We start from the raw sequence: 23514 nt of genomic DNA on the forward strand, positions 1-23514 counted from the left end.
ATAAGTGTTTAAATAGATTATTAATATATATGTAAATATATGTATTGATTAATTGATACCATTGGAAAGCACAAAGTATTTTATTTTGTTTAGATTTTGGAAAATATTTTGAATATTTTTATTTGACACTCTTCGCTTCAGACATCCTTCTTAAAACGTATCCCTGCAGTTCCTTTTACTTCCAAGTTTGATTGTTGGTTTTTAAAAAAGGTTTACAAATATTTTCCCGTTTGTTTTTTCATCTTCATTAACTTTACCTCCCTTACTGGCCCACCTTTACAATTTTGACTGATTTTTTGTAGTTTCAGTTTATATTGAACTGAATTTATATGTTTTTAGAAACGGTCCAATTGAGATTGAAAATATAGATTTCATTTGTGATGGAAGTTTTCACAAAACGTCAATTTTACACGAAACTGACACGAAAACTATGTAGATCCCGAGTAACATTCATGTACCGTTCGCCTTCAAATTGGGAAAAATCCCTTACGTTCGACCTCATCCCAGACACAAACCAAGTTGTCTAAGCTAGTTCTTGCTGGTTGCGGACTTGGCTGCATTGGCCAAATTTGTGGCTGGCTCCTGAAGTGGAACCCATTGCGCGGTGGCATTTTTGGCACGAAACATCTCCTCAAAGAAGATCTTCTCCTCAGTGCGAACCTCGGCGGAGTTACCAATGAGAGTGCGACCCAAGATTTCACTCGATCCTGTGGGAAAATAAACGAAACCTCAGACAAATCAAAATGGAAAAATACGTTCCACATACCCAAAAGACCATCGTGGACAACAGTAAACTCCAGGACACAGTTCTTCAGCGTTTCCTTGTTGACATCAAATGCCAAGGCCTCGTTGTATACAGGATTGACGGTGCTCCGCTGGACACCAGTCTTGCGTTTCTTCATTTTCTTGCCCACAGGTCCCAGGAGAGTCACTTTCACATATGGATCGGAGCAGTTCCTAGCATCATCGACAATGCGTAGATTTCTGGCCTTGATCAGTACCACCATTAGCCGTTCGGCTGAGGGAAGATAAGCCAGGGACACCATTATATCTCCCAAATCCACTTTCATATCCTGTGCCGAAGCGGAGCTCAAGGGAGTCCATAGCTGCAGTTGTTCGCTCAGATCCAAGTTGGCCAAGTGAAGTTTCGTTCCGCCAATGCACACGTGACGAGAATATGCATCAAAGTCATACAGTAGAATCTCTACAGTCCGTTTGTCGATGACACCAGCGGTAACCTCAAAGACAAAGTTCTCGTCGAAAACTGAAAGGATACAATAGGATGATAAATCAAATTTATCGCATATAAAATTTACATGCCTGGATTCAAGGTCTTCTTATGAATACGCGTCTGCCAAAAGTTCTTTTTATCGGGCAAGAGTCGAACCTTGGCATAGGGATCAGCAGTGCCGCTAAATTGCCTTGGCTGTAGATTCTGAGCCTCCAGCAATCGCACATTTAGAAGGCCACCGACGGGATCGTAGCTAATGCCAACATGCAAATTTCCACGCACTTCAATGGCTGGAGTGGGATCCAAGGACTTTGGTTGAGTGTGCTATTAAAAAATATTTCATCAACTGTAGATAAATCTGTGAAGTCAGTTAAATTCCACTTGACTTACGCTTCTGTAAAGGGTCATGTCGATTTTCGTGTGATCCAATTTGGCATTCATGGAGGAGACTCTTGGACGTGTGGGATGCATGGCCAGGACGACATGTTTGTCCGATCGGGCGATTGGCACGGATGTGGTGGAGCAGTAGGATAGGGTGTTTGATTTGAGACTGCCAGTGGGTGAAGTGGGTGTCGGTGGTGCCGATTCCTCTGTGGTGTTCGAGACTTGCTGTTGAATAGCACTCGTGGAAGTTACCGAAGCTGGAACCCAGAATGCTGGATCATTCTCAACGTTCTTCAGTGAAGTGGGACTAAGATTACCGCGCGAACACTCATTGAGGTTGTCGACATTATAGCCAGAGGCACCAGCCACCAAGGCTTCCCTGCTACAGAAAGATAACCACTTAATATAAAGCTGATAGTGTTTGGTATTTTTGCTACTACCTTTGTTGATCTTCATCCTTTTCGTTGGCTGATTCCAGGAGATTTTGCTCAAACCAGTTGAGACGGAACCGCTTCGAGCAGGTGGTATAAAGAGCTGCTCCCACAGCAGACACCACTAAGAAAGAAACCGATGCATAGACACCGATTTGGGCTAGGGAAATATCCTCCTCACGTATGATAATGTCCATGGCTGTAACTGAAAGATAGTGGGGATACAGATTAATGGATAATTTCGTATGTGTGGTGAACCCATTCTTTATTGTTGGCAAACTGGAGTAAAAACGTGGTTCAATTACTCCTCATGACCCGACATCGACATCGCCTAATGACACCCAAACTAGCCATAAAACATTCATTAGCAAGTCAGGACTAAGGGATGAGCCTCATAAATAAATCAAAGCTGGACTCCCTTCCTATCGACATTCATCTTGTCCATAGACCATGCCCTGCGGTTGGCCTGGGGTTATTAATTGAGCGGCTTAAGGTGGCATTGTGGCTGTGGCACTGCGAAGTCCTGGCCCCAGGCACGTGCTGACAGTTTTCCCAGTCCCCTAGTAACCAAGTGCAGGAACGTTTTGCCAGTTCCCTGGTATCAAAACGAGAAGCGAAACTAAGAGAAATGAAGGCCAGGTCAGGTCTTTGTTCAGCCACAGCCGCAAAATTGCCATAAAGGCGCCTCGGCCTCGGTTTAGTCCGCAATTAGCTGAGCAAACTGCCAGGTGACCCGCAACCAACCACACAATCCCACAAATCGTCAAGAGCCTGTACGCGGAAGTTTAAAGAACTGCAAAAACGAGTTGGGTGCGACGTCTGTTTAAGCAGTTGAAACATTTATAGCCGAGTGGTTAATTAATTAGTATATTTAGGTAAATTCTACGGACACCTTTAGATTAAACTTTGAAGTCCAAGGACCCATCATTCCGCTCCTTTCGCTTCCACAGACCCACCATTACTTCTCCTTTCTCCAACACAAGCCCCAATACCACTGCTTTCCCAGGCAATTTCAGCAAATTTGTTCCGAGTTTATTATTTATTTACGGGTAACTTTTGTTTTCGGGTTTCCCTTTCTTTAATGGCAATTGCATGATGTGTGCTGGATGCGGGCTGGACTCAGACTTTCACAAAGGTATCGGGTTTTCCTGCTGTAAAATCTCTACGGAAAGATTTATGTGTGCCCCCCCTATGTGTGAGTCTGGGATCTGGGGGCCAGCAAGTGAATGACTGAATGTTTTGGCCTCATCTTGGCTTGTGCGTGGGCTTCTGCTGCCACCGAAAGTAATTTATGAAATTAGTTGTAATTTTAACTTTGACAGTTTACCGCGATAAGTTGAAGTCTAGAAAATGTTGCCCCGTAAATTAAATTAAAAGTACATTATATAGCCATTGCCAGTGAAATTCTGAAATCTATTTGCCAGTTAATGCCTCAATAATCCCTTGGGAAATATCACAAAATGCCATCGAACCGATATCACCTTTTTTCGTCCTTTCACTGGTACAGCTCCAACACAATGGAGGAGGCGGGAGTGTCCCCACGGCCATGTAAATCACACATAACCCAATCAATGTCAAATTGGGCGGATCACACAGCTGCCATGCCCTGCATCATCAGTCAGTCACTCAAAATGTCGGGGTCTGTTGTGGTTTCAACCATTTGTATACTCTAACTGAGGATGCTTTACTTTTGACTAGAAGTTTGGGATAGTTATTCTGATCCAAAGAATGCTTTAAAACTTTGATGAATATCTCATAATAGACTATTCCATCATTTACTATTGGTAAATAAATAATAAAAGGGCATCCACAACTTCACCTTTATTGAAAATTATATTTTCCCTCAGGTTTTTCGTTTGACATTCTGTCGCTACAAAATGTTTTTTTTTCCAACACATGTGCGGCCATGTGTTTAAATGAATTTTCGAGCTTTCATCTGTTTCTGTCACATTTATTATATATTATATATGTGTATAGGGATTTATAGCCATTGTCATAAATTTTAATACAGAAACCGCAGAGCGCTTCAGCCCTTTTGGGAGAATGGCTGACTGCCTCTCGTTGGTTTTGGTTGTTGGCTGAGTGAGCGGTGGCTTTGTAAATCATTTTTCTGGCTTTTATCGGACACATTTTCACTTTTCGCCCGAACCCCCAGATAAGAGGCGCACTACTTCCGCTAATGTGTGCAAAGTCAAGGCCAGTCGCAGTCGCAGGGCCAGCTGTCCACAAGTCCAGGCCATAATGTGTTGACAGAGCGACTAAAATTAAGTTTATCTAATCGATAAAGTCAACCGCATGGTTCGTTGGCTGTTCCGTTCTCAACCCACTCCCGTGATTTCTTTCAACTTTGGCCAACGATTTCATCATGGATATTTATCTTCTTTAAAATGTATATTTTTCCCAACTCGCTCTCGCAGCGCCATCAAATTGCACAATTATGGCAAATTATGTTCATTAGTCTAATGAAGTGTTTTGTGGCTCTCAGACCCAAAGAATGTCCTGAATTGCCCTCGCAATTCTCTGACAAATACCCGCCCTGCTGTGGCGTATGAGCTGGCGAAGGAGAGAGGACAGTTGCAATTGCAAGTTTGTTGTTTATACCCTGTAATCTTTATGGGTCAGTAGTTTGACATCACAGAATGGTTGAAAATATAAATGACTAGAAAAAAGGCAATAGAAACCAAACTGGGATTTCTGGAATTGAATTGAATTGAGTTTGAATTGTTTACAGATAAAACTTTCCCCTAGAATAATAGTCCTGTGCATAGTTTAGTATTCGTTCAACTGTTGACTTTTCTTCAAGTTTTTATGTACACAAAAACAATACAGTAGGCATTAATTAAAGATCTGACAGCATTTTCCTTTGTCCTACTAAACCTTTTTTGTACTCGGAAGCCCATTAATTAAGTAATACCTGTTACATCAAAGCCATTATACTATCATCTTTCAAATCCGCAAGCAATTTGTCCCTGCCTTTGTCTATCTCTCAGAAATGTTTCAGACTACTACCCCGGGCCTTCTCTTAGAAACAGATCTTCCTCTCAGAACAGTGCCCCCTCGTATGAAGTGTATTAAAAAAGCATTTTGTGACCAACAGCAAAGAGGCAGGTATATAGTCTCAGGTGGTACGTGTTTTCTGGTCTGGGACAGTAATTAGATTATGGCCACGGGTCCATGAGGATGCGTGTGTTAGCTGTTGGCTCGGAAAAAAACATCCGGTATAGCGGACCTGCTTTAACAGTTCCACTTGTACTCTTTTCAGCGGACATAATGCTTTAATAAAATATTGCCGACTGTGTGCAGGAGTAGCGCTTTGAAGGCTGCCTGCCGCCTGCCTTCCCAGGAATCCTTGGCTCCTTGGCCATACCTTTCACAGCGGCAATGCTTGCTCGTACCTCTCCCAGCTGCTGTGTAGGTAGAGCTTTTGGTTTTGGCTTATCCGTAAACTGCAGCAGCGTCTCCCCCTTGTTTTTGTTTAGAGAGAGAGCAACCTTCTGTGTGCATAAACAAGCAGCAGAAGTTTACCCATCATAACCAGGCCATGACCAGTGGAGTTGGTGGGGTTAGGTGGTGGTGGCCTCTAGGAGTTCATGAATGTTCCCTCGGTCACAGAGCGGACAACAAAGTCATACCAGGGTCTGCTCCGTCAATAATCTGCCAACAGCCATTTGTTATACCCGCTGGAATGACACAGTAGAGGTGCTGGTTTGTCCACATCAACAACATCATTATCGTGTGCCATCTACGACTGTTTTCGCTGGCATTTATAGGGTATCTGGGGTATATTGTATGCATGAAAATTAACACAGAAGATCGAAGGTTAGATTTATAAATATCTTGTGGGTAAAAATAACTATCAGAATTATCAGTGCTAAGCATCTCCTTGTCGAGTAACTACTCTAATCGATTCTAACTGGATTTGTTATTCGAGTTGATTATCCACCACCAATGACTGTGCCAGTGTTCTCCGTAATGTCAGGGCCTGGCAAATTGGAGTCTGTCCTCATCACAGACATGCTTAATTAGCCATCAATATTCATTATTTATGGGATAAAGGAATGAAGGATTAGCTTTAGCTGCAAGCTGACAGGAATATTGAGAGCTATTGGCATGTTCTTCAAAGCAAAATGTCCAGAAGCTTTCGACATCAGCAAAAACAATTTCCAAAGAAATCTATTGTGTGTCATTTCCATTCACAAAGTTTCCTGGAATAAACATTCCTTAAAGATGCCGAAAACCTCCTGGAACAGACATTCTACTTGCGAATAAAATGTTCCATTAAAATCAACAGCCATATGTCCTTTTACCACAGGCCATTAAGCCTTGGGAGTGGGGACCGAATTTAGCAACTTTGGGGACTGCAAATATTGAAAATAAAACACAAGAGTCGAAAATTGCGACAGCAAGATAAACAGCAATTTAATAAAGTGACCCAAAAGTTATGGGCCCAAGAGCTGAGGGCTGAGCGTAAAAATAAACAATAAAATGCTCATTAAAAAGCAAAAAATACCCAAGATACAAGCGGCTGAGCAAGCCGAAACGGAAATAATAAGTGTGATATTAATACTTGTTCGTGGAACAAAAGAGAACGAGCCGAACCCTTGGCCTACACTCAAAGCCTCAAGCACACACAACACCCACCACACTCGAGAACCCTCACACCCATGGAACCGTTCTCTGAGGGTCTCCCCCAAACCCACTCCTCTCCCTGTTCTTGCCTGAGGCCGAAGCCCTGCCAATAACTCAACAAGTTAGCAAACATGGCTGCTTGGCTTCTTTATGGGCATCCTCAAGCCGTCTATCTTGTGGTTTTGTCGTCGGTTTTTGCATTAAAAATGCATTAATCTTTGGACACGTGATAAATATTCATGGATGGTGGCTGTGTCCTATAATGTGTGCACTTCTTAAATGCAGCCTGTTGACTGACTGGCACGCAATATGTTTCGGGGGCCCAGAATGTAAGACGAAGGTCGAACAAGAGCTCGAGGTCTAGGTCGAGTTGGCAGGTCGAGGGTACTGCTGAGTGTCAGGGCCATATACGTGTGTTTGAAGGACATACTCGTGTTTGAGTGCCTCAGAGTTTCACCAGGTTAACCAGCCTCCGGCACAGTAATTTCCCGACGGAAGTCTTTTCTGGCTTTTCAGATATACTGCCATGGAAATTGAAATCGTTAACTGGAAGCAGATTCGACCCCAACCAGAAGGCCAGCATATGTTGGATTCCAACAGGAGCGGAAGAGTAATTTAATTAAAATACGTCGGCTTTGAGGGAATTTATCAGACGGAATGCACGCCGCGACGCACCGGTCGTATACGCTATGCAATCACGCTAATATGTAATCAAGAGAGAGCCTGTGTGAGGTGTGTGTGCTTAAGTAAAGTGAAACGGATAACAAAATGTGCTTAACCCCCCACAAGGTGTATTTAAAATACTGAACGCAAAGGCTCAAACATCTAAATGCCATACAGAAAGGTGTGTACTTTAGAGGCAATCTCCGTGTACCGGAAAAACTCATATTTTAAGCAAACATTTTTACGGCAGAGACAAAATGAAAATGGTAAATTTACATATAATAAAGTTCGATTACCAATGTGAAGAAAAACGAGTGGCCATGAGTGCCTTTTGGCTTCATTTCCTATTCCCATTGAACCAAACAAAGCTGAGTTCTAACAAATTTTCCTTTGAAGTGATGCTTCTGGGGTAACTCTAAACCTATCCATCAATGCAGGATACTGAGCGTTGAACCTTTTGTTGGAATTTGCCCCATAACATGCTGTTGTTAACTTTCAGAACTAAACTTTTTCACTTAAACTTTCGACAGTCGTTGGAAAAGCAATTTAGTTTTCCCAACACGATTCTATTACACTTTCCCAACAAAAGCAAACATTAGACAACAACTGCATTTCAATAAAAACTGAACATTCTTCAACATAATGGAGCTGCTTTTTAGTAGTTTTTAGCTCAAATCCGAATTTGGTCACCAACTTTGTATGCAAATGGGAAACAGCAGCTGACACCTATTCGTTGTTTATTTGTAAATCGGTGACACAAAACCCGAACATAAGCCGATGAAAATAATTCTTGTTTTCCGTTTAATACATTTTCCGCCACAATATGTTTCCAAAATCCTGTTCGTTCAACGTGGCGAATGCGCAATATGCTCTATACGAGTCGCAGTGAAGGGCATACCGACCGTTCTTTTCGGCTCCTGATGAATTTACGAAAACAATTTCCTTATTAGTTGGCCGTTCATTAATTTTTGATTGAATACCCACGTTTTTTGCACGGTTGTTAAGTGATTTTAAACAATATATCCACCGTGTACGTTTGGGACTCACGCGCTTTAACAACTTCGTCGGTGCGTTGCTGAAACTCGACTGTTAGTCAGTCGCCAAAAATTACACGCAGTTCCCCCGATGTCATTTTCATCATACACACATTTAGGTGAAAGCCACACAGAGACTTTGGGGGAAACTTTTACAACTCCCGCATCCCAAAGCAAAAGTTCGTTGGGAATTTGAACTGAATATTAGTCGCTGATGCAAACTAGACCGAAGTGCTTGATAATTATATACACTAAGTTAAGTAATATATATTCTATAGCATTCAGAAACTTATGGCATTTTGAACTCCTCATCTAATGAGTAGACAATAATCCCTTCGTCATGGAAGCTCTCGTAAAGCAACAGCTGGCACATTTGGCAAAAAGCCCGCTCAACGGGAAGTGTATTGCATGGAAAAGCTTCGCGCTTACGGAAGCTTTCTTTACCGTTACTCAACGTTGCCACGTTGCTTATAAATTATCATTCCCTTTTGCTTTTGAATATTATTTATCTTACTCATCTCGATAAACAGCCAAATGTCAAGCATTCAAAAATTTAATTTGAATTCCAAAATAAACTACAGAATTACAAAAATATTTAAATTGAACTTGTTATATTGAATAAAAATAGTAGAGTATTTTTGCTTTCGCATATTTTCGATTCTTTTATTTAAATATTAGTGATTGAGATCCGCATCCAAGTATGGCGTATGCGCTGTCCATGGACTTGAAAGATTGTTTAAATATTCCCATTTTTTTACGAATTTATTCGCTTTAACTTAGGAGGTCCATGGACTTGAAAATGAAAGCAAGCAAAAACACGCTATAATGTCAAACCATTTTGAAAAAGTCTAAAATGCAATCTTTGACCTTATAGTAATCTTTATTTAGACCATTCAGATTGTGACGCCTCATCATTTGTTTGGGAATTGTCATCGTCGCTTACCCAAAATCTGACGCACAATTCTTAAATGATAACCCCAAAAATAGGGTTCAGATTGAGATGAATGTACATAAATGTACCGAACTCTCATCGTTCTCATGCTTGTTCCAAACGAACTCAAAGTCAAAGTCAAGTGGCTTAGCCTAGTTCTCCATCAAGTAACTCTTACATTAAACATTTATTGTGGTTACATGGCAACAAAAGATAACAATGACTTATTGAATTGCCAAACCGAACATCGCAACTGGACCTCATTCGAAAATATAGATTTCTGTTACGCTTGCCATCGGTGAGAAGTAGTGGGAATTTGAAGGTAGATTTGCAATTTCTGATAAGTTTTTCTGGCTTTTGTACAGACTGAAGTCCATTGGAAATATAAATTAGGATCAGGCGTTGTTGGAACCTAGGAAAAAACTTGATTATACAGCATTTAGTACCAACCCAGAAAATCGACAATACCTCAGTTGTCTCTTTCTCATGGCACGTTTCAGCAAACCCATTTCAGAATTGCACAATCTCTTTATATTTTAAGAATTGAATCAAAGTATGTTTTGATATTACTTTTAAATATATAAAGTTATAAAGGCTAATGCATTTTGCTGTTACATTTACGAATCTCCGTGGTAAACTGTAGGTTTAGTGATGCTTTTGCTTGCAATCGGCTGTATATTGAATTCGATGTTTAAATTTAACTTAAAATAATAAATATCTATTACATTTTTACTCACATTTCTTGGAACTACGTTTGTGTCGTCGGGACTTTCCGGCCTTCTCGCCCATTTTACGGTAGGCGTCCTTCTTCTTGCAGCTTAGTTTATTCCAGGATTTAGCCCCGCTGCTAACCATCTTCCGAGGGGACAAGCCGCAGTGCCGCTGTTTATATTCACGCAGGAAATTCAAAAAGCCGTTATTTGTGATAGGTCCAACTTTCTGAGGTGCATATTTTTTCTTTTCGCTCCTTTTTGCACAACCCATATTTTGACGAAAAATAGTAAATAGAATTATCACAACAAATTTTGGCAGAAAACTTCTAACAATATTGAAAACAAACTTATTTAATTTATTTTCTTAAAAAATTGTTACGTGTGTACTTGACTGTATCTAGAAACTGTATGCCAAAACCTACTTTCCGCTGGAACTAAACACGTCACTTTCAAATTCAAGGCACAGGTTGTTTGCATTTTTTTTTAATTGTTGAAGCAAGGTGCTCAAGCTTTATATTTTTAATTATATCCATATAAAGTTCGAATGGTAATGAAAAGTTTTGTAAGTTTTCTAAAATATATTGTGTATAAACTATATTTAAATATTTTCAGTTTTGGTCAGAATCTTAAACTAAATTGGGAAAAAAAAAACCAATAAATCGATCTATAACCCTATACTGCTTCTCTTTATGGCTCCATCATTCTCATGCTCGTTCCACACATTATTTGATACGTCTGAGGCCTGACCTCAAAGTCAAAGTCAAGTGGCTTAGCCTAGTTCTCCATCGAGTAATGCCTTTCCATTAAACATTTGATGTGGTTACATGGGGGGGGGGGAAAGATAATACCGACTCATTGAATTACCAAAACCGAGCATCGAAACTTGACCTCATTTGAAACTAGAGATTTCTCTGACGTTTGCCATCGGTGAATAATATTTTTGTTGTGTAAAATTCAATAGTTTTTTTAAATTTCTATGGCGTAGTGGGAATTTTAGTTTACCTTGCAAATTCCTGATGGGTTTTGTCTGGCTTTTCTAGAAATTAATGAATAAATTTCATCAGCTCAGAAGTTTTATAACTTGTGATTTAAAAAAAAAACTCGCAGATAGTTGAAATAGTTCAAAAGCGTGGCATAGTTTTCAAATTCAAAGCCAAACGTTTTCAAGTTCAAAGTTTTAGTTGGCGATAATGTAGAAATAATTATCTCTGTTCCCATTTCAATTAAAATGGGAACAGGCCTCAGCCTGACAAAGTTACTCACTAGCCACTCACTTTTGAGTGTATCCTCATTATGGTAAAGACAATCAAATATTTGAAGCCTGTGTGTCTGATTATATTTAAATGTTTTTTTTGCGCTGCACCGATGCACGTTTGACTTGGGCCAATAAATCAATTGAAATACTGATAAGCCCACAAAGTGTTTCCCTTTTGAATAATCTAGACTGTTTGTATGCAGTACTTAAGTAAGTATTTAGTAATTTAAAAGGTTTCTAAATAGAACAAGTTTATTATGTTCCTCTGCCCCGCAGCATGCGAAAATGACTCACACTCGCCTAGTTAATTGTTATTGTTATAAAATATCAGCCCAATTGGAGGCCCTCCCATGAATATTAATGAAAACACGTTTGCTTATATGAAGCTATTGAATTATGATGATCACCGAAGCAGCAGATCTTCAGAGCAATTGCGCTTCGTATCGTTCGGTGCTTCGGATCTTGATCTTCGATTGGTTCGTTCAATCCCGAACTCTTATCAGCTCTTGATTCACGTGTTTTCATTTATAAAACGATTACAATTGCTGGCATGAGTGACACTCGACTGCCAGTGGCGACCCAAGGCGCAACGAAACTGGACCCCAGGCATAACCAACCAAGCAGAACATAAAGTGACAGCCCCAGCCTAGACTCGACTTCGCCGCTCTGACGGGTTCGACAGCGATTGCAGAAATCATAGTACCGGAAAAAAGTGAAAGTCAATTTGTCACGTGTAAAAATGTCATCGGGATTGACAAATCTCTTGCAATCTCTGCGAATTGTGCCGCTGGGACATGGAAAAGGCAAAGCCAGCAAGAATGTTGTTGTTGTTGCCACAGAGAAAACAATTCTCAAAGGAGAAGAGCTAGCAGAAATCACACTGGAGGAGGTGGCCCAACACGACAGCTTCGATGACTGCTGGATTGTGATCTACGATCGGGTGTACGATGTCACACTGTTCCTGCGCGATCACCCAGGCGGTGACGATGTGATAATGGATCATGCCGGACGCGATGCCACCATAGCATTCCACGGCACTGGACATTCTCGGGCTGCCATTGAGCAAATGCGTGAGTTCCTGATTGGAGAGCTGCCAGAACCGCAGCGCATCTTTCGCACAAGCCACAACAACCGAGTGCTGTCCTCGGGCATACCGGAATAGTGATCCACAGTCCGATCCATAGATCACTTCCTCTTCGATCCACTCGCAATGCCGCCGTCCATCTACGCACATTCGTATACTTATATATTTCTTAAGAGTATTCTATTTCGTTCCTATTTCGTTAATCAGTTTCCAGTTTTTGCAATCCGCAAATTACTTTTGCTTTATCATCATCATGCCATTCAGCGAGTATGTATACACTCGTATTTATATATTTTGTGTTTTATACTCGTATTGTTTTTTCAAGACTTGAAACGGAATTAAGATTAAATTATTGTATTTTAATAGTGATTGTGGTGTTTGCATTTTCTGATCTAAATGGGTCTAAGTTTATGAATTGTTCAGTTTTGAATCGAGTAAGATTTCTTGTGGTAAGTATTTACAATTCTATTCAATTGCAAAATTTCCTCGCTCCTCCTATAAATTTCGCATTGCTCTCTGTAATTATCATGAAATACGTAATACTTTATTTGGTAATATTCAACTTACATCGTACATTGACATCATATAAATGCGCACAAAAGAAATGCTTATTAAAGAACTAAATATCACTCAACAGATTCTCATTTGGCTGCTCTGGACAGAAATCTTCTCAACCGCCATTTCGTCTGACTAGAATTATTTTCCTTTTTCGAATTGACTTAAGAAGTATTGCTTGTTTATCGATTGCTTATCAGAAGAACATATAGATGGGAAATACATATTTAACTGCTGCTGCTGGTGGGCGGCTCATGGTGTGGCCCTTGGAGCAGGGCCTGCAACTTGGCAGCTGCTGGGAAGGCTCCCAAATCCAGAGGAGCAGATCCAGTTGTGGTTTGTATGTAGGCCAGAAGTCTGCAATAGAAGTACATAGAATAATCATTAGAAACAAAATCAAGATGTTTATAATCCAGTCCTACCTTCGCAACTCCTCAAGGGCATTCTGCTGCATGAGAATGTAGTTCTTGGCCAGCAGCAAGGTGGCAATCTTCGAGAGCTTCCTCACCGACGGCGAGTGGGCATAGGGAATCACACTCCTCAGCTCATCCAGTGCATCGTTCAGATCGTGCATCCGTCTACGCTCCCTGGCATTTATATTCAATCGCACAGTCTTTCCTTGGCGATTCTTCTGCTTGCCACCATTCGTTCCACTGCCTCCGGGTCCGCCACTTGAACCACTCGAAACGGCCACTGTGGTGGTGCCACCACTGATGGCAGCAATGGCAACGGCTGTTGGACTCAACGCCTTGTCTGCTCCACTCGGTCCGGGCTTGTTCTCATCCGTGGGTGTCATGGTCTGCTGCGACATGCCCATTCCTTGTGCGTAGAAGCCACCCAGGCCCACGGACCCCAATGGAGTGCGCCGTCCGGGCACACTCTGGGGCGGACTGGCGGTCGGCGCAGGATGTACACCACCCAGCATGTTGGCAGTCGGTGGTATTGGCATGTGTCCGTGGTTGGGAAGGCCGGGAAAACCAAATGGTAGATTGGATGGATCCATTTCAATAGATTTTGTAATTCTGAAAGGATAAATATGCGCAGATGAAGGGATGTTGTGCTATGATTTCGAGTTAGTCACTCGAGTTCGAGTTTCGAAACTAAATTACTAAATTACATAGCACTGCCCCTTTGACGAAAAATTTGATTGGCTGAAAGTTGAAAAGTCGGAAAAAAGTATTAAAAGTATTTATTTTCGATATAGAATTTCAAAGTACATGGCGGGATGGAATGTAACAGGAAGTAAATCTTAAGATCTTCAAGGCAATGTTCTGGGCAGGCAGTTGATAAATCTTTTGAAGTAATTTTGTATTACAGGTTGTTGAACTTGCCTGAATTTTTCAGCAGAGCCTTGAAGATCTTAGTATTAAAGATTCTTCCTATTTCCCGCCAAGTACTTTCAAATAAATACTCAAAAATAAATACTTTTAATACTTTTTTCCGGCTTTTTGCGCCACCTGGCGCCGTTTTAGTGCAACACAGAGCTTCCGTAAGCTGTTTCTAGATGGCGTTCCGCATTTTATTTAACACAATTTGTTGTTCACTTTATTTCTATAAGTTCTTAAATAATTTAAAATTTAAATATCACAAATTGTTTAATGTATATTTATATACACAAATAAATATATGTCACCTACAATTTCAATTATTTATTCCTCTGTTTATTTCACTTGTTATTTAATGTTCTCTCGATGGCACACTTTAAGGATTATTTATTTAAATTAACCACACAGACCGAAAAGAAAATGAGGAATATAAATATACATTTAAAACGTACGCACCGCAAACAAAAAATTATAATGCGCCTGCCGTGTCAGAGCCGAGGATAGCGATTCCGATTCGCTGCGATGCGCGAGTGTGAGGTTCCCGGCAACAACAGACGACCGCGAATTTGTGGTGGTTTATAGTAGTAGTCGCATAACGATTTTCCGATTTTTGCCTTGTTTTGTTTGTAGCTCCCTGCTCTGCTGATGCTGCCGCAGCCTCAGCCAACGCGGCGCTGACGCAGCGTCGATGTCGATTATAAATTGCTGCCGGGGTCCGTGTTCCGCAGTCTCCTTGTCGTTGGCTGGGTGTTAATCTCAGTCTGTGTGAGAATATTATGAAGCACTATATAAAAATGTGGGTCGGGCCTCGGTGTTGACGCTGGTGGTTGACGTTTAGTGGTTGTCCCCTTATAGTGCAGCATCCCCCACTTAATGCTTACTCTCGCCCAATACTCTCCCAATCCGAGTATGCCGAAACTGTATGAGTCACAGTCATAGTAGAGTTTTTAATGCTCTCTGAAATACCAATTTTTCTTGTTGTCCAAGTGTTTTTATCGTTGCGCTCCCCGTCCCTGTTTTCCACCCTGCTCGGCACTTACCTCTCATCCCCGTGTCCATGGTCCCAGGTCCTTTGTCTGTGATTTCAATTTCCATTGAAACTGAATCTAATCACATGCTCGCTGCCTGCTGATCCTTGCCCCGTTGCCTATCCTGATGATGATGATGATGATGATGAGGAGGAAAGCAGAGCGACAAAGCCATCGTTTGTGCTGCCATCGCCTTTGGGGGTTGAACATGGCATACAGCTCGTACATCACAGTACATCTGCATGCCATTCGATGCATCTGTGTGTGCGTGTGTGTGTGGTGGTGTCCTATGTACGAGTATGCATGTATTCGTTGTTTGAGAGAGTTGCCTGGAAATTATGGTATCGCATTGTTCAAAGTTGGAACAATGCCATAAATGGCACATGCCAAATATTTTTGGTGGGTTTTCTCATACTCTTTAGAAAGGTATAGCTCAAGAGTCGTGAAGATTCGTCTCGTATTTGTTATGCAAAGTAGTATGTTTTGGTTAAGGATAGTAGTAAATTGTTAAATATTGAATATCAGCTGGCTATCAAGTCTACTTGTGCGTATATATTGCAGGGATACCTTTAAACTTGAGTTCAAAATGAGTTTTTAATATTTACATCAGAATAAAGTGTATTCTAAGCTGCGGGTCATAGTCTTCAGCTCATATTTTATGCTCTCGGTTGGCGCTGGATAGAACGAAAGCCCAGAACTTGACTTAACTTGCTCAATAAGTACCAGAAGCATTAATAAGGTTAAACTTAAAACGATAATTCTGTGATAGATTTTGTTCAAAAAAAGTTCAGGCATGGATTTATCACAGAAGTTTAGTGTATCGGTGTGATGTTAAGGATTTGAAACGATTTCTTTTACAATTATCCCCTGTTTAGTATCCTTAGAAAACTTGTTTTTGACAGGACGTTGACTCAAGCATGAATGCATGCAGCTCTAGGGATATGTCAAACGGAGAGTTAAAGCGACATTCCTAATGACTTCGCGCTTAATAAATGTAATAATTTAGGCTGGAAACCTTGCATTTTTCCATTGTGTGCCCTTCTGCCGTGGTTTTTCGGGACACATTAAAGTAGGGGGAATAATTGTGTCATATGTTCAGTGCAGCGGCAACCGTATGCCATTATTTTCTATAGAACCCGAAATCTGGACAGCCCCTCTAAGCAATGCACCATTTCATCCGTGATTGTGAGAGTTATATATTCCGTTCTCTCTTTTTATAGGATTCGCTCTTTGGACGCTTCTCTCCCTTATTGTAATTGTTCCACGACTAATTCAGTTTTTATGCAGCATTTACATTGCAATTTACGGGCACCACCCTACTTTAAACCTCTGCTGCCCCTCGACCGCTCGGTCGCCAGAATAATTTCGACTTTCAACCCCGTCGCATAGAAAGAAATGTACAATTTTCGGTTTTTTATTTTATTTTATAGCCACACTTTTATCAATATATACATATAGATGGACATTTTTCCCGGTCCTCCTCTGGGTTTTGGGTCCGGGTCCGGGTCCGAGCCCGGCTCTGGCTCTGGCTCTGTCTCTGGCAATGAGGAATTTCATTATAATTTGCATAATTTATGCGCGACCGTGATTTGCATAATTAAGATTTGTACATTTGTGCATGCCAGTCATCATTAGCTTAGGTTCCGCACTGCGGACCAATTGTAAATGGCCAACACAGGGATTTTTCCTGTCCTCATACCTCGTAATCCCAAATGGCAGTGCAAGGGTTAATGTGTTACGCGAGAACTATGTCAAAAACAGGACTTTAAGTTCTAAGAGTCGAATTTGTAACTTAATTTATCTTGATTTTTACTTGTTTACTTATAACGATTCGAATATTTTATTCCCATTCTACCTTATTTCAGCTATGGTAGCTTCCAGTCCATATTCCAACTCAATCATCTCCCACTTGTTTCTTTGGAGAAAATTACGAATGCAAAAGCCTCGGAAAACAAACCGAAAAGCCCAATTTAATGTTGGGGATGCACAAATTAGACAAACCCCATGAAATCCATGGATGTCGTCCATTGGGTATGCGAATGGGTCTACTAACAGCACTCTATGGAGCCATGCGAATCAATCATTAGCATTTTATTGTTGAAAACCCAATTTGGCACATTTATGAGAGCCTTTCTCTTCGGTCGATATTCGACGACTTGTGGTTTTATGGCTTTCTAACCTTATTATCGATGGGCTTTGGGTCCTCTATTGGCAATATTTATGGCACACCATGACGCTTCCCCTAATGATTCCCTAGCGTATAATTTTCAAGGTAGCAGCTACGTTCCTCGCAATCATTAGACGAGCCCCGAACCCCAAACAGACAGCCACACACTTCCACACTTGACAGTCCCATATTTTATTTCGTTATTTTTATTGGCAAACGTCAAGGAAATACAAAAATGTGTCAATTGTACGCTTGGGAAATAGCTGCCGCCTGTTCAAAATAAGTATACCCATACGAATGAAGATATATTTATGGTTCATTTCCTGCTCGACTGGGGCTTCAACCTAAAGTTTTTCGTGTTTAACTTTGAACATTTCGTATTATAAGTGAACCAAAGGAAGTGTCGGAAGGTTTAATTGGATTGCCATTTGGCAGTGCGATATTCTGGTTGTGGAATATATAGATTGAGTTCAGACTTGATATCTGAATCTGAATGAATTGTCATGCTTTATATTTATATTTTTTTTATATTTTGTCTAATTCAGCAGTCAGTCAGTTCATAAAGATGGCTAAAGTTACGATATTCTCATCCAGATTACTGTTTTTCAATGTACATTGTATAAAGTGTATAGCTCTTATCTTATTGCCCTTTGTTTTAGATTCACTTCAAAACCCCCAACTTCACACTCTAAATAATCACTTTGATAGATTGAAACCATGCCTCGAAACAGGAAATGAAACCCACTAAAACCCATGGAAGCGTGTTCCATCCGTAAATTTGATTTCACATTTGATAGGATTTCTCATCCATTAGCCGAACTGAATGGATTGCGTTGAGCTTTTATTGATTACATCTAATGCCCGTCATATGCGTCCCTCCTAAAAAGAGAAAAAGAACGAATATAATTTCAGACAAAAGGAGAGCGTGCAATATTTTATCAAATTATGGGATGCATGCAACTTCCTCCTCGCTGTTCCGAGGCCTTAACAACACCCCATTCCCAGAAACACCACAACCCACCCATCTGTGCTTACAATTTATCAGCATCAAATGGAAACCAAACAGTCGCAGGGGGAGGAAGAGGATGGGGCGGCATGAGAGGGAGTAAAGCCGGCTACAAAACAACAATAACAGTGCCAGAGCAATACCAATTCGAATTAAAATGCTGCCGATTCTGTGAGAGAACGAGGAGATGGATATTAAAGAAGCTGCTACACGATCCGTTTTCCACCGATGCTATTTTAGGAGAGAACGACAAGGCCGACAAAACTTACTTGTGCAATAATTTTCGTTTTATTTTTCCATCGCGAAGCATCGGGAATTTTCTAACATTTTATAAATACGTACAAAAAGCGTTTCTATAATTTACGATGGTATAATGTAAATACATCGGTGAAAAAGTGGACGCGCTACTGCACCTTAAGCATGCTGCGGATGCGAGTTCGACTCGGAGGAGGCTGCAGGACTGCCACCCCAGCATCAGGCGCAACGGGGTTGTTTGTCGGCATCGCGCTTGTACGTTTCTATGTGTTTGTTTCTGTGTGTGTGTGTTCGCGAGGTTTTTTTTTGCGCGCGTTGTTGCAAATGGATATGGAATGTTACACAAACAAAAAGCAGAGCGATGCCAAGGTAGAGGGTGAGCGGCAGAGTGGAAGTCGAAAAAAAAAGAAAAAGTTGAATCGAAAACCGAACACCAACAACAACAAAAAGAAGTAGGAGGTGAGCGTCAGTGGAGGAAATACAAAAAAAAAGAAGTCGAGTGAAAAGAGTCGATGTCTCTCCCGAGTATGTGATACCCGTTTATCATGGATTGATATGTACAGATAAAAAGATATGGTTGGAGCCCAGATGCTGCTTATATTTCAATCAAAAACAAATATACGATTTGCGATAAAAAATCAGTATCAGACCCTACAACTACGGGGTACAATGATAGGAGTTGGAAGCGCGTAATACCACGCACAGGACAACCAATGCAACCAGGAACAAGTCGAAAACAAAGGGCACAACTTTGACACGATAGAGGGTGGGTGGACAGTTCGATGGAGAGGGGCTGGGCGGGCGGATAGATGGACCCAACAATACCAAGTACAGCACGATAAATGCCGGCTGAGTCTGCTGTTGGCCTCTGGTCTTCCCTGGACCATGGACCATGCTTAATGCTCACCCCCGAAATTTGCTCTACCAATGATGATGATGATGTTGATGCCCCTTGGTGCGTTTTGGGATTATGCTTCGTTTTTGGCTTGGCACACGCATTTTTGATTATGCCCCTTACCAGAAAGGCTGCAGCATGGACTGCAATTACAATTCGTATTCTCGCAATGGCCAGGTAACAGTCAAAGCCAAAGTCATTCGATATGCGTACTCCTCCAACCCCGATAATCATGCGAGCATCTCAAACCTCCCTCTCTCGAACTGAAAGTCAACTTTTGTTCGGTTCCTGTTGCTGATTTTGATGAATTATGCACTCCCTGTGCTCTGTGGCCTGTGTTGCTGGGGGGGCTGTTGTCGATGTCGCCTCCGGGATGGCAGTCTTCCCTGCTGCAAATGGCTATCCCTGCCTTTAATGATGTGTCCTTACGTCTAATGCTTTCAACAGTACAGACCTACGCTCCATCCAGCGTATACAGAGATTAGCCCTCGCCTTAGGTGTGGTTCAGAGTGTGCAAGAGCTCTTGGGAAAAATATTGAATAATGTAAATATACTTGCATAGTGTGAGATATTTGACTCCCCAAAGATTGATTGTTAAGAAACCCATGGGAATCTGTCTAAATTAAGTCTTCTTGTGTTTCAGCAATCAAAATTGTGTTGTCTAACAAATTTCCACTAGATTTCGCTCTCTTATTTGGTATAGATTATTAGCCAAGTCTTTTCAAACTGCTCAAAGAGTTTCCCAATATATTTAGTGATTTACTAACTATAAATTTAGCTAAGAGTTTATATGCTTAAACTTAGATTTCCATTGTCAGGGGAATTCTTTAAAGCTAATTTGTTGCACACATAAAGCGTAACAAAATCTTATCGAAATTGCCTTTAATCTTCCTCAGACCCCGTCCGTTTAAAACTCTCTGCTACCCATCTAATCGTAGCCTTGCCAGGCAGTCACTAGTCCGTTGGGATTCGCGTTAGTTACGCCCACAACATCCATTAATGGCCAACTGGCAGCATCGATGTGAGATGTGACAGGGGCCATAGCCAGGGATTCATAACAAATTGTTGCGCTGATGTTGATTATACTTAGTGCGAAGCCACCCGACAGGACTCACTCGCACCACACACCACAACGTACCAAGAATGAACCAACCACCAGAGCTACATAGGAAAACTGGGAAATACAAGAGGTGTAGATTGACCAGAAGTTCCCCGGAGTGATGTCCGGAACATCAGTCACATCTTCAATTGAACTGAATGGACGTGTGTGTGCTTCTGACGGCAGAGACGCCGCCTCAAATTTTGTTTAGTTTTATTTTTTTTTTTCTTAGCTGTTAATGACTGATTGTGCGTTTCTCAGCGTTTTCTCTAAATGGAATTTTGATTGTATCCGCTTACGTGCCACACGATTCCTTCCCCCAGACTCATTTCCCGTCCATTTTCATTTCTTCCCTGGGCATTGATCTTGGGCAAGTAAAATGTGTCACGTCAGCAATTATTTGGCCACATGAGGCATGCAAGCATCAACATTTGTTCGTCTTCTTTTTGTGGAACGGGAATAGGAGAAGACATCAAAATAATTTTGGCATTTATGCGCAATTTTCTGGGGGTTCCATTTTTGCATTTTGGATGATTCTCATTTATTTTATTGTGCAGTCGGGCGCATAAAATGTGCAATAATAAATGCTGACTGCCGACTGCCGACTACCGACCGGCAACCGGCGACGACTTTGTCCTGCTCCTCCATCCTGCCGCTGCTGCTTCTGCTGCTTCTGCTCCCTGGGACTTAAAACTTTATGTGCATATAACCTTTTTTTTTTTCCTCATCCTTCTACGAGGCCCAGAGCCTGGGAACGGTCGGTCGGACGTTCGGTTGGCTGGTTGGATGGGTTTGGTCGCTGGCTGCCATCGTTAACATCATCAGTGAAGCAGTCAAATGCTAATAGCTGCCATTTCCTGCAGGTCCAGCATTGGAGCAGAGTGGAGTGGAACCAGGAGCGTTCTGGAAAATTATGCGCACAAGCGAAGTTGCGTTCTTCTCGGGGCTTCTCCCATTCTATCCTACTCGTATTTATGTATATTCCCCGCTTTCTGTGTGCTTTTCTCGGTTCACTCAGTTTGTTTGTACCATCCCCACTGATTATGCTTTAGCAAAAAAATCGAAAAGAAAAGAGAATAATGAAACGAAAGAAAGAATGATGAAAAATATAGGGAAAAAGGAGGGGAAAATGTTGCATTTTCATTGTAAGTTGATGAAAGGCATTTACTTTTTAGAATATGCAGCAAATTAAAACAGGAAGCTGCAGGAGTGGAATTTTGTTGTACATTTGCTAATTCAATTCAGTTAGATACAAATGAAGCATTTTATGAATGTTTCCTTAAACAAAACATCCTGTCCTACTTCTGACTCGGATTAAAGTCTGGTAACACTTCAAATCCAATTTACACTTATCCACAAAAAAATTGTTGCTTAACCACAAAACCAAATGAAATTCCTGTGACATAAATGACAAAAGCAGGAATAAGTTTTCTGAAGCTGCCCGAAAAAATCATAATAACAAGACTTTTGGTAATACATGTCACTGATAAATCTAGCAAGCCAAATACCGGTACTATGCAAAATCTGCAAGCAATAAAGAAATTCCACAAATCATTATGACACAACCGCAAAACACAAAACCCGGGGAAAACTTTCTGACAGCCAGAGATTCAGTCAGAGAGACAGAGGAGGGAGAGAGAGTGTGAGAAGTGAAGGAAGGGAAAGAGAAGACGATGTGATGCCATCTTCGGTGAGGGAAAATTGAAGAAAAATAAGTTTGGCGAGAGGACACCTCCTCAGCTTTCTGCCAGCTTTCCTCTGTGCTCTGTTTTCCCTCCTTTGCCTTCAAGTCCGGGTCTTCACTGTCGTTCTTTGACAGCGTCAAATAAATTGAATCAAATGAGGAACGAACAAAGATGCCGGGCAGCATTTTGCAAGACGGAGAGCCAACTTTGCATGCGTCGAAATTCAATTCTAATTAACATAAATTTCTACAAATGAATGTCAACCGCAAGTGGCAGCTACAGCCGCTCCAAAGAAAAGAAAGAAAGAGAAAAAAAGGAAGCGACGTCTCCTCAAACTTCGAAACAGACACTCACGTACTCCCGAGCAACTTGTAATTTAATTTATGTAGCGTGGCAACTTTTTCGGCAGTCATAAGTTAAGCTGGATCTCAGCAGCGGAGCCCACACCCGGCACCCAACAGGTGTGGAGGGACTTGGCTAAGAGAGCGCTTAAAATACAGTCAAGACTTGTACTGGCACGTGTGTGGAAAGTACCAAGAACTCTGCCAAGGGTGTGGCAAACTCGCCCACAGTTTCCGGCTGCTTTGTAGCTCTCCCTTGCTCTATCCTTTCTCCCGGCAACTGTGTGTGTCTGTGCCCGCCAGTTCTGTTGTCTGTTGCTGCCAGAAGCTACTAATGAGCTCCACAACAAGCACAAATATTATTCGAGACGAATTTATGCATGCAGCGAGAGAGGAAGCAACTTCGTTTGAATATAAGTTCAGAGGGAGAATCCCTTAGAACTAGGGGTATGCCCACTATTTCATTTGGTCTGTAACGTATTGAGAATGAGAACGAGACTGAAAAATATACCAAATGCTCGTTAGCTAAAGGGTAATTGGAAGCACACCTGTTCCCATAAAAACTAACTATTTGGAAATGTCAGAGAATTCATCATTCGGGTTATATTTGTAAATCGTGGAAATTTTTGTTTCCCCATTCGCTTTGTTCCTGGGGCAAAAGTTGCCGGAAACGGAAATGGCATTTTGTGTTCTTGTGCAATTTGGACGAAGAAAGCGGACAAAAGGGCCAGGAGGGGACAAAGTGGCAGAACCAAAAGTTGACTTAACTTTTCACTTGAAGTTGCCGAATAAACTTTAAATGA

The 23514-nt window shown here is 41.3% G+C and overlaps 4 protein-coding genes across 9 annotated transcripts; 1 reads left to right on the forward strand and 3 right to left on the reverse strand.

Moving 5' to 3' along the window:
- Nucleotides 1-241: 241 nt before the first annotated feature.
- Nucleotides 242-8432, reverse strand: LOC117582138 (synaptotagmin-5). 4 transcript variants are annotated; one of them, XM_034269721.1, is made up of 7 exons: nucleotides 8323-8415; nucleotides 8241-8255; nucleotides 2056-2251; nucleotides 1622-1997; nucleotides 1321-1555; nucleotides 767-1264; nucleotides 242-707 (listed from the first exon to the last, which is right to left on the reverse strand). In XM_034269721.1, exons 3-7 carry the CDS (start codon nucleotides 2241-2243, stop codon nucleotides 529-531), a joined length of 1476 nt encoding a protein of 491 aa, XP_034125612.1. In that variant the 5' UTR covers nucleotides 2244-2251; nucleotides 8241-8255; nucleotides 8323-8415; the 3' UTR covers nucleotides 242-528. The 4 variants fall into 4 exon arrangements, with proteins under 4 accessions (XP_034125612.1, XP_034125611.1, XP_034125614.1 ...); XM_034269720.1 differs by lacking the exon at nucleotides 8241-8255 and having other exon boundaries at nucleotides 8323-8432; XM_034269723.1 differs by having other exon boundaries at nucleotides 1622-1994; nucleotides 8241-8419.
- Nucleotides 8433-9811: 1379 nt separating this feature from the next.
- On the reverse strand, nucleotides 9812-10422 carry LOC117582140 (protamine-like protein 99C). Its single transcript, XM_034269724.1, has 2 exons — nucleotides 10041-10422; nucleotides 9812-9974 (listed from the first exon to the last, which is right to left on the reverse strand). Exons 1-2 carry the CDS (start codon nucleotides 10285-10287, stop codon nucleotides 9949-9951), a joined length of 273 nt encoding a protein of 90 aa, XP_034125615.1. The 5' UTR covers nucleotides 10288-10422; the 3' UTR covers nucleotides 9812-9948.
- Nucleotides 10423-11823: 1401 nt separating this feature from the next.
- Nucleotides 11824-12670, forward strand: LOC117582229 (cytochrome b5). The gene has a single exon (XM_034269840.1). It carries the CDS (start codon nucleotides 12011-12013, stop codon nucleotides 12431-12433), a length of 423 nt encoding a protein of 140 aa, XP_034125731.1. The 5' UTR covers nucleotides 11824-12010; the 3' UTR covers nucleotides 12434-12670.
- Nucleotides 12671-12877: 207 nt separating this feature from the next.
- LOC117582228 (class E basic helix-loop-helix protein 22) lies at nucleotides 12878-14986 on the reverse strand. Of its 3 annotated transcripts, none has more exons than XM_034269835.1 (3): nucleotides 14692-14986; nucleotides 13333-13932; nucleotides 12878-13267 (listed from the first exon to the last, which is right to left on the reverse strand). In XM_034269835.1, exons 2-3 carry the CDS (start codon nucleotides 13911-13913, stop codon nucleotides 13138-13140), a joined length of 711 nt encoding a protein of 236 aa, XP_034125726.1. In that variant the 5' UTR covers nucleotides 13914-13932; nucleotides 14692-14986; the 3' UTR covers nucleotides 12878-13137. The 3 variants fall into 3 exon arrangements, with proteins under 3 accessions (XP_034125726.1, XP_034125729.1, XP_034125730.1); XM_034269838.1 differs by lacking the exon at nucleotides 14692-14986 and adding an exon at nucleotides 14548-14674; XM_034269839.1 differs by lacking the exon at nucleotides 14692-14986 and adding an exon at nucleotides 14028-14045.
- Nucleotides 14987-23514: the final 8528 nt, after the last annotated feature.

The sequence above is a fragment of the Drosophila guanche genome, unplaced genomic scaffold (genome assembly GCF_900245975.1).
Source record: "Drosophila guanche unplaced genomic scaffold, DGUA_6, whole genome shotgun sequence".
In the NCBI taxonomy this organism is placed as follows: domain Eukaryota; kingdom Metazoa; phylum Arthropoda; class Insecta; order Diptera; family Drosophilidae; genus Drosophila; species Drosophila guanche.

Coding starts and splice junctions, on each gene's coding strand:
- LOC117582228 (XM_034269835.1), bottom strand. CDS start 13,913: ATGGATCCATCCAATCTACCATTTGGTTTTCCCGGCCTTCCCAACCAC. Junction 13,268..13,332: donor GCCCTTGAGGAGTTGCGAAG/GTAGGACTGGAT, acceptor CTTCTATTGCAG/ACTTCTGGCCTACATACAAA.
- LOC117582140 (XM_034269724.1), bottom strand. CDS start 10,287: ATGGGTTGTGCAAAAAGGAGCGAAAAGAAAAAATATGCACCTCAGAAA. Junction 9,975..10,040: donor CAAACGTAGTTCCAAGAAAT/GTGAGTAAAAAT, acceptor TTCAATATACAG/CCGATTGCAAGCAAAAGCAT.
- LOC117582229 (XM_034269840.1), top strand. CDS start 12,011: ATGTCATCGGGATTGACAAATCTCTTGCAATCTCTGCGAATTGTGCCG.
- LOC117582138 (XM_034269720.1), bottom strand. CDS start 2,243: ATGGACATTATCATACGTGAGGAGGATATTTCCCTAGCCCAAATCGGT. Junction 1,556..1,621: donor ACATGACCCTTTACAGAAGC/GTAAGTCAAGTG, acceptor ATTTTTTAATAG/CACACTCAACCAAAGTCCTT. Junction 1,265..1,320: donor TAAGAAGACCTTGAATCCAG/GCATGTAAATTT, acceptor GTATCCTTTCAG/TTTTCGACGAGAACTTTGTC.